The sequence below is a fragment of the Spea bombifrons genome, chromosome 2, assembly GCF_027358695.1.
Source record: "Spea bombifrons isolate aSpeBom1 chromosome 2, aSpeBom1.2.pri, whole genome shotgun sequence".
Lineage (NCBI taxonomy): Eukaryota > Metazoa > Chordata > Amphibia > Anura > Pelobatidae > Spea > Spea bombifrons.
In genome coordinates, this window is record NC_071088.1 from 73,917,408 (window position 1) to 73,927,091 (window position 9,684).

General features: G+C 41.2%; 1 protein-coding gene across 1 annotated transcript; it reads left to right on the plus strand.

Annotated features, from left to right (window-relative positions):
- The first annotated feature begins 2,279 nt into the window (after positions 1 to 2,279).
- On the plus strand, positions 2,280 to 9,644 carry RBBP4 (RB binding protein 4, chromatin remodeling factor). The gene is made up of 12 exons (XM_053454781.1): positions 2,280 to 2,511; positions 2,946 to 3,093; positions 4,075 to 4,220; positions 4,890 to 5,063; positions 5,195 to 5,310; positions 5,409 to 5,569; positions 5,810 to 5,936; positions 7,690 to 7,767; positions 7,887 to 7,963; positions 8,140 to 8,197; positions 8,442 to 8,552; positions 8,993 to 9,644. The coding sequence occupies exons 1-12, from the start codon at positions 2,496 to 2,498 to the stop codon at positions 9,056 to 9,058; spliced, it is 1,278 nt and encodes a 425-aa protein (XP_053310756.1). The 5' UTR covers positions 2,280 to 2,495; the 3' UTR covers positions 9,059 to 9,644.
- The last annotated feature ends 40 nt before the right edge of the window (positions 9,645 to 9,684 follow it).

A 9,684-nucleotide genomic window follows, 5' to 3' on the forward strand; every position in this document is an offset into this window, starting at 1 on the left:
TATATGCGCGCAAGCTGAAGACAAGCGTCTAGTTAAGTAGGGATGCAATTTGGCGCTGATCCAGAATAACCTTTCATCCCTTGGGCAGCTGGTCTTTGAGAAGTGTTTTTGGATAAGAGTTGGGGACACTTAGGTCAGGTTGTGAGCCAGTGAGTTGGGTTTATCCCTGGCTCCTTCCACAGCTAGGATCGACTGGCTTGTATTTGCTCGATTATAAGACGACCCCCCAAAATTTGAATATTAATGCTTTACTAGTAAATATTAATTCACTATTCAACTATTTTTTCATATTTAATAAAAACTATAATTGAGAAAAATGATTTTTTTGTTTTTATTTCCTTTTATTTACCAACCGGCCCCCAGTTCTGTACATCTGCCCCACGGCTTGCTACTACTGCCCCCAAGATTAGCCTTATACCTCCTATATGCTACTCTGCCCCTTAGCCTTAAACCCCTAGTTATGCACATCTGCAACCAGATATGCCTTATACCTCCTATATGCCACTCTGCCCCCAGATATGTCTTATACCCCCTATATGCCACTATGCCCCCAGATATGCCTTATACACCCCTATATCACTCTGCCTCCCTGATATTCCTTTTAACCCCCTACTTGCCACTGCCTCCCTGATATTCTTTTTAACCCCCTATATGCCACTCTGCCTCCCTGATATTCCTTTTAATCCCCCATATGCCACCCTTACCCTCCCCCGACGTACCAGTGCTTCCCTAGACTTCTCCCCGTGCTTCAGATTTCTTGGTGTGTAGTAGGGCAGCCGGCGGAGGTCTGTGCAATACGTGCAGAGAACCTCTGCCGGTGGCACTTCCGCCGGGGCTTCGCAATGTCTAGATTGTAAGCTCCTTTGAGCAGGGCCTTCCACACCTGTTGTTTCTGTATATCATCTTGTAATGTTTTATATACTAATGTCCTGTTTGCCCTTTGTAGCGCAGAATCTGATGGCGCTATATAAAACAATAAATAATAATAATTGAAAAAGTTCTGTTAAAATCTCCGGTCTGCTATATTTTGATGTAGGAAATCAAAATGAACTTGAGTTGTCAAAAACTACTTTTTATTTTTTTACATCAGAAGGTTTTTTTTAGGGATTAAGCCTGGAAGTGACAGTGGAAACCCATTGCACTTGCTGAAGCTGCTCATTTACATTAATGCATTAATGCATTATGCATTAAGATGGTCCACCTACTCAACCTGTCACCTGAGAGAAAAGTCACCCGGGCTGAAAAAATTAGACTTTTTAAAATATTTTACTCATCTACCAACGCTAATGGAAAAAAACTGCTAAATAGATTCTAACATTTGTCCTGAGTTTAGAAATACCCAATGTTATAAGGCAATAAGTACAAGTAGTGTATTTCTATTGCAGAACTTTTTTTTTCAAATCTGGGTATCATGCACCTACGTCCTACTTGGGACATCTTTGAAGCCGACCGATTCCATTTACACCCATCAAACCGTATGTTTGTGAAAACTAGACACCCCAGGGTGCTGGTATTTTAGCTTATTCCATCACCAGCCTTTGTCAACATTTGTGACAGTAATTTCTTTTATGAATGCATGGTTGGTATCACTGTTCTCAGGGGATGTTGCTGAACACATATTGGGGTGTTGTTTGACAGTAACATATACCAGGAGCAGTAAATTCCTACCTTTAGTACAACGAGTGTGAGAAAAAAATGGCTACATTACAAAGTCCAAGGGTTGCCATAGGGGTCCCTTTTTTGCCACCCTGCTTTTTCCCTGCTCGACATGGGAGGGGTGTGCACAGGTCGGTAAGCGCAGTATTCACTCTGGACCCCCTCATTTTTTAATTCCTTTTTATTTATTCACCTCTCACTTAAATTGCACCAGCCCAAAGCTGGTGGTGGAAGAGTATCAGGGTCACTCTTGCACTTAAGCGGGTCAACCATCTACCACTGCATGTTAAACCAGCAGTTCTGCAGATTCTGGGCGTATCTCATACACCTCATCACATCCTAAGCGGAAACTTGGCCCTCATTTACATATCTTATGCGACCAACGCTCTAAACACTGCCGTTATGCCGTGCAGTTGAACGTCGGAGCTCTAGTGTTGTGGACGGCAGCCATTTGCCTGTAGTATTATGTTGAATGATATAGGCTTCCCCAAAATGGCTTCGGTACTAAACCGCAACACATGTTACGTATCTGGTGTTTAGAGCTCAGTGCTTGGCGAGGACTCCCCTTTCTGACGCTAGACTTTCAGATTGGTTCATGCGATCACTTTTGTTACTATTCTGATTGGCTCAGGTTGGCGCGAAGGTGCGCAGCTCCGAGGCACGGAGGAGGCGGGAAACAATAGCAATAGTAGCAGGCCTTACTACCGATAACCAGGGGGAGGAGCGCTGAGCAGCCGAATAGACTGTGGGGAGGAGCGGAACGGAAAACGTGAGGAGACGTATTGTAGCTGGGGAGCGGAGACTTGTGGGTTCTCTAAGACCGGGATAAAGCGGGCAGCATGGCAGACAAGGAAGGTAAGTGTGACCGTAGAGCTGTGTAATAAGTTCCTGGTGCGTGTTACACAGTCCAAAGAAGGGTAGGTGAGTCGGAACTCCGCTGCGTCCCGGTAATAACAGGCAGGCGCAAGTATATAGAGGACAGCAGTGACAAACATCAGGGACTCAAATTCACGATGTAACCACTTGTAAACTAGGTGATGTTTGAGCTTTTAAGCCAGACTTCCTAGTTTTATAGCGGTAAAACTTAATCATTGTACTAATTACTCACAAATTGTGCATTGTGTTCATTTTTTTTTATAATTTCATGAATTAACTTCCACCAAATGTAATGAAAACTAGAACAGATCTCATTTAAATGAGTCCCAGCATTAGATGAACTCTTAATTGGATTATACAGGAATGTGTGATGGGATGCTTTGTGACTTGTTGCTGTCCCCTTCTCTTTTAAGCTGCTTTTGATGATGCGGTGGAGGAGCGTGTGATAAACGAAGAGTACAAAATATGGAAGAAGAACACACCTTTCCTTTATGACCTGGTAATGACTCATGCATTGGAGTGGCCCAGCTTGACTGCTCAGTGGCTTCCAGATGTCACTCGGTAAGTAGGTGCAATGGAATTTTAAGATCTGGCTTCCCGGAGCCCCCCCCTTATGGGGGGACTACCCGCTGATGTCATGGGGCACGCCCCCATTTCTGGAGGTGGAGTGGGGTGTGTCAGGACCCCGCTCCTCTGACTCGGAGAATTCGAGTTTTACCCGGAGACTCGGGTCAGAACCCGGCGAGTTCCCGGGACATAAGTGGTATGTCACGTAACAAATTGTATTTACAGTTCTAGAAGAACAAATTATTTAGTATTGAGTTGCGTTCAGCAGCTTGTCAGTGGCACTGCCATTCGTGGTTATTTACTTTTTTTTTTTGGTGGCGTTAATTGGGTCACGTGCCTCTTTCCCTGTTTTTGAGCACTGAGAAAATGCTGCTTTTTCACTAATCGAGCTACTACTTCCTGGTATCCAATCATGTTACATGTTAGAAACATATAACTTGACAGCAGTTAAGAATCATTCAGCCCATTTTTTCTGATGTAAAGGCTCAGACCTTAATCAGTTCTTGGTGTTGTCTTAGATTCAGGGTAACTTTATGCCTGTCCCTTGCATGTTTAAAATCTCTCACTATATTCGCTTCTACCATCTGGTGAGCGGCTTTTCTACTCATCTACCACCCTCTCAGATAAGTAAACTGTCCTTACGTTACATCTTAGCCTCTGGCTTGCTAGATTTAGGTTATCACTTCATGTTCTAACATTTTTACTACTTAGAGATCTCCTGGATTGTTAAATCCCCTGATGTATTTAACTGTTACACCAGCAAAGAAGACAAACCTGTTCTGTGCTTTGCTGTAAGGGAAAGTATCGCGGGCCTCAGTATTTAAACATAATATAAAAATTAGTGTGCCTGTTTCTTAAATATAATATGCTAGTAACTAATTTACTCTCCTAAACTTGTTACGCTTGAATTAATGAATTACGTGGCTGTTAGGTTATTTTGATCTGATCATTCTTGTGATGTTATGTTTCTGAAAGGCCCGAAGGGAAGGATTTCAGCATTCACCGTCTGGTTCTTGGAACTCACACGTCTGATGAACAGAATCATCTTGTGATTGCTAGTGTACAGCTTCCAAATGATGATGCTCAATTTGATGCCTCTCACTATGATAGTGAGAAAGGAGGTAAGATCTGGGTTCCGTTTTCCAAAGTAGTAGATTTGCGGTCAAGCTAGCATTTTCCACGATATTACGTTTCTGGTTCGGAATAAATAAACGTATGTAGTTGTGTGTGTATATATAATAACAAATCATCCTGTGCATGTCATTGGAACAGCTAACTTCGTTTTTCAGTACCAGCATGCTTATTCTTCCTCATTAAGCTATTGCTTCCTTAGTGTTAAGTTTTATTATTAGGTGGGAGTTAATTGGTTCAGGCATTCTTCTTAATGGTGGGAGGAGGGCGAGAAGACTTAACACATTGATTTCCTGTCCTCATGTTATATCTGCCACTTTTCTGTTTCTTGCTGTTATAGGGCATCAGTATTAACATAGTGGTATCTACTTGCTGTAAACAATTTCCTAAATCTGCCTAGTTTGGCTTCATAGATATATTGCCAAAAGAGCACATTTTAATATGCTATTCAATATAGATGTTTTCAGTAACTAAAGAAAATGAATTTGGAATATCCAGTGCAGCTAGTTTATGATTTCTCACAAAACATTTGTTTTGTATTAGTACCAATGTTCTATATGTTATGGTCCTGCTGTTGCTGATTAATTTGCCCCTTATTTTGTATTTATGCATTCTGTGGATGATTTTTATGATGATTTTATGTTTTATGATCCTTTCAGAATTTGGTGGGTTTGGCTCTGTAAGTGGTAAAATTGAGATTGAGATCAAAATAAACCATGAAGGAGAAGTGAACAGAGCTAGGTACATGCCTCAGAATCCATGTATTATTGCCACCAAAACTCCTTCCAGTGATGTCCTTGTGTTTGACTACACTAAACATCCATCAAAACCAGGTAAGCAACTAAACACCTAGCCTACTTTGTTTCTTCTTAAAATAATAAAAGTAATCATTGCTATAATAAAGTGTTAAGTTATTAGTGACACGAGACATTTGCTTATTTATCTCGACCTTTGCATTTTTCAGACCCCTCTGGAGAATGTAACCCAGATCTCCGTCTTCGTGGCCACCAAAAGGAAGGATATGGCTTATCCTGGAACCCTAACCTCAGTGGAAACCTCCTCAGTGCTTCAGATGATCATGTGAGGTTTTGATCTAATTCCCAGACATACTCTCTATACCTTCTTTTATACACTGTCACTTGCCTTACATCATAGGATTCTCATCTTTCTGTTTACAGACTATTTGTTTGTGGGACATCAGTGCGGTACCAAAAGAAGGAAAAATTGTTGATGCGAAAACCATCTTCACAGGGCACACTGCAGTAGTGGAGGATGTATCTTGGCACCTATTACACGAGTCCCTTTTTGGATCAGTTGCAGATGACCAGAAACTTATGATGTGGGTGTCTTGTGTAGCATTGTTATGTTGAGTGTTATAATGCAGCTCTTTGGAGCTTTTGAACTAGGAAGCAGGACTTATGATCTTTGTGCATGTGTTTTAAAATAAAAGATCCATTTCTTTTGATGTGTCAGCCACTAGGGCAGCACATACAAAGGGTGGGCTTTACGATATTTACATTTAAACTTCCCCCAACACTTTTCATACTACGATCTATAACTAATGCATAATTATCTGCAGATGGGACACACGTTCAAACAACACATCAAAGCCCAGTCACTCCGTGGACGCCCACACTGCTGAGGTGAACTGCCTTTCCTTCAACCCTTACAGCGAGTTCATCTTGGCTACAGGGTCAGCAGACAAGGTAACTGTCTTTATACCAAGGCCTAATTGTTTGTACAGCTTCTTGGGGAAAATGTTTTCCCAGTTCTGTTCATACAGCATTCATTTTTATTTTTTTGGGCTTGTTGTTACAAAACTGCAAATACTAAACTTTCAACGAGGCTGTGTCCTGTATTGCACACTTTTTGTATCAGACATAGGGAAAACCTATTGTGGTGTATACTGTCAGGGGTAGATCAAGATTGGGTGGAACCTGTGGCAACATTTTTCAAACACAGAGTGCATTGGTAGGATAACTACATGCCTTTTACAAATTATTTTTATTCCCCCCCCCCCCCACATAACATCAAAATTCATGTGGGGACTAGAAATCCCTAGCCAGTTGTGTCTCCAGGAGTGATTGTTGAAGGGAGCAACAAACAAAGCATGTTTTTGTTACCATCAGTTTATTGAATGTCTGGTTGTATCGTCTGATAACTATTTATCATGTAACCAAGTAATTATTCTTTAACTGTGTCATAGTAGCAGACAGATTGCTTCTTTCTTTATGCTCCTAAGCTGATGTACATGAATTCTCAAAGGTGTACTGCATCTACATACGTATGCAGCCACTTGACAGGCACACCATTCAGTCTCTCTGCAAACATGAATCCAAGTATCCAAGTCAGAGTATCTCTTCTCTTGTGGCTGGAGGTTCCTCACGCAGTAACTGAGCATTCAACAGATTACGAAAAACTTCTTACTGCCTGATCCAGTCACATGACGCGAAATAAAAATGTCCCTCTGCCGTTACCAATTGCATTCTAGCAATGAAGTCTGCCAGGCTGTAAATACTCATGCCCCCAAATCACCCAGCTCAACAAGCATTGTGTTTCTGCTGCTTCATGCAGGCGAATATATAAATGCCCACCATGTGTTACCCTCATTGAGCTGTTAATGTACCCTGGTGTGGCGGATCTCTAATACTTGACCCGAGTATCTCCGCCAAAGGCTCTCTTTTGCACAGAGTATTCAGTGATATATAGCTCCCCAGCCAAACACTAGCCAAAACATGATAAAGGGTTAAACCAAGACTCCTTTATTGAGTTACAGTGCACACATTTATACATAGATCCTCGGCAGGGGTCAGTCAAGTGAAACAATGCAGATCGTACCTAGGCACCTCCATGAGCCATAACTAGACCAAGAACCGCTGATTAACCCCCAAACACGGCGGCTCAACCTAGTATCCCCAAAAATATGTATTTATATAGCAGTAAACCCCACATATATGGTATCCAGCTGGTAAAATAGCATCCTATTTCCTTGAGTGGTGTAGAATCACCACCTGGTCAAAGATTTGAACGGCTGCGGCTGAGTTCTAAGCTGATGAACCGTTCCATGCAGCCATCCGGAGAAGATAGGCTGCTGCGGAACGCATAGCCTGCACAGATGGGCGACCAGGTGGTCGGATTTCAGGGAGCATGGCCTGGTACTGTCTGCTAGGAGAAGATAAGAGCCACAGTATGTGATTCACTCTTTTTCTGCGTAGTTAGGACTGTCTCGTAACACCTGGTAATTAGCCTCTTTTAAGCGTAAAGTTGGTTCCATGTCAATCCCGTAATTCTTGTGAAATGTATTTGGTTTATTAGGAGATATGGTGGATTTACTGAAATTGTATGTAACACTTCGCTGCTTTCTACATGCTGTGTGTGTGTGTGTGGGGGGGGAACGTTTTCTTTATTCTGAAAATACTTGCGCGTAGTTCCCTCAATAATCATGATGTTCTTATTCAGACAGTTGCGTTATGGGACCTTCGTAACCTGAAACTGAAGTTACATTCGTTTGAGTCTCACAAAGATGAAATTTTCCAGGTATGAGTTGCCATTGCAAATGATTTGTCTCGCAGTGAAAGAGGGCTGCATAGATGACAATGTTGTGGCATTAAAGGATATAAAGCTGGACCCATTCATTTTTACACTTTCCTTTTCAGGTCCAGTGGTCTCCTCACAATGAAACCATACTGGCATCCAGTGGAACAGACCGTAGGCTGAATGTTTGGGACTTAAGGTAATATGCACTTATTTTTTTTTTTTTTTTTTTGTCATTGCAGAATTTCATTTGTAATTTAAATTTGTAAGAAGCTATCAAAAAGCGCATTTCTCTGACACACAGTTGCATGTTCAGTTATACATATGTTTTACAAAATAATATAACTTTTTTTTTTTTCTCCCCTCCTCTCTTAGTAAAATTGGTGAGGAACAGTCTCCCGAAGATGCAGAAGATGGACCGCCAGAGCTTCTGGTAAGTACCACAGTATGGCCCATGTTTTTTTTTTGTTTATGTATTACCAATTTTATTTAAATATACCTTTTCATTACCGTGCATTTTTATACTCAGAAAAACCTGATCAATTAATGTTCAATTAAGGCATCTGGAAATATGCTGTGATAAGAACTAGGCGATGTTTGTGGAGCATTTGGTTAATAAGAGTTGTAAGATCGGTTTTCCAAGTTCCCTCCCTTACTGTGTCTCTTTATTTTGTCAGTTCATTCATGGTGGCCACACAGCAAAAATCTCAGACTTCTCATGGAACCCAAATGAGCCGTGGGTTATCTGCTCCGTATCTGAGGATAACATCATGCAAGTCTGGCAAATGGTGAGTAATGAATCCCGAGACCTGCTGCAGTTCATGGTTATCCCTTACATTACATTGAATCAAGCAAAATCTATGTATGCTAGGGCAGTTGCTTAGTGATCGTTGTAATAAAATGTCCTTTGAGCTGAGCTTTAGGGCCTTGACATTAAAATTTGAAAAAAACATGCTAGTGGAGTATTGGACTCCAGTATCACGGGAGATCTGCTCCAACACAAATTAAAATGACAACTATTAAAAACTAGAACAAAAAAAATGCCTTTTGATTACTTGTGTGTAGCTCAACCCTTCTGCATCTTTAGCCAAGAGAATAGAAGGTACGATTATTTTTAGATTAGCTTTTGTTTTTTTATTTAAGGCAAGGTCCACCAGGTTATTTACATATAAGTCAGAATACACATGGCTACCTCGCCTTTACCCAATTTGTATCCCTCTTACTACAGGCTGAGAACATTTACAATGATGAAGATACAGAGGGCAGTGTGGATCCAGAGGGACAGGGCTCATAATTGTGGCTCCTTCATGTGTATCTGACCTTCATCTATGCTTCAGATTGTGTCTGCTGCATCAAGCACTTGGAGATGGGCCTTGTCTTTTTCACATCGGGCAAGCTTTGGTTTCTTGTCCTCTGCCCTCCCCCAGTTATTTTGCTTTTTACTGGTCTTTTAGTAAGAAATTCCCTCATGATTTTTTTTTATTTTAAATATAAATATTTTATAAGAAAATCAACTCTTTGTCAGCTGATGCACACTTTTTTAAGAAAGCAACGATGGGGAGGAATGGCCACCTTCCGTCTGATCCACAGACTTGATATCCAAGTGCTTTCCTTTTATATGCCATCTATAGAACAGTCACTGCTTCGTGCGAGCATTGCTTATCCTCTCAACCAGAACAACCCAACACAGCACAACTTTTGTACATGATACATGGACATTGTTCTTTTGTGAGTCTTAATTCTCAGATCGGACCCCCCCTGTATTTGTTGTGCTTTACAAGCCTACGGAGTTGGGGGTGGGACGTGTCCCTGGTTAGTGTGCTGATTTGACTCTACATAGCATAACATTAAATAAACAGATTGGTTCTTGTTTTTATATATCTTATGAGTAGATGTTTACTGACTGTAGAAATAGGGAGG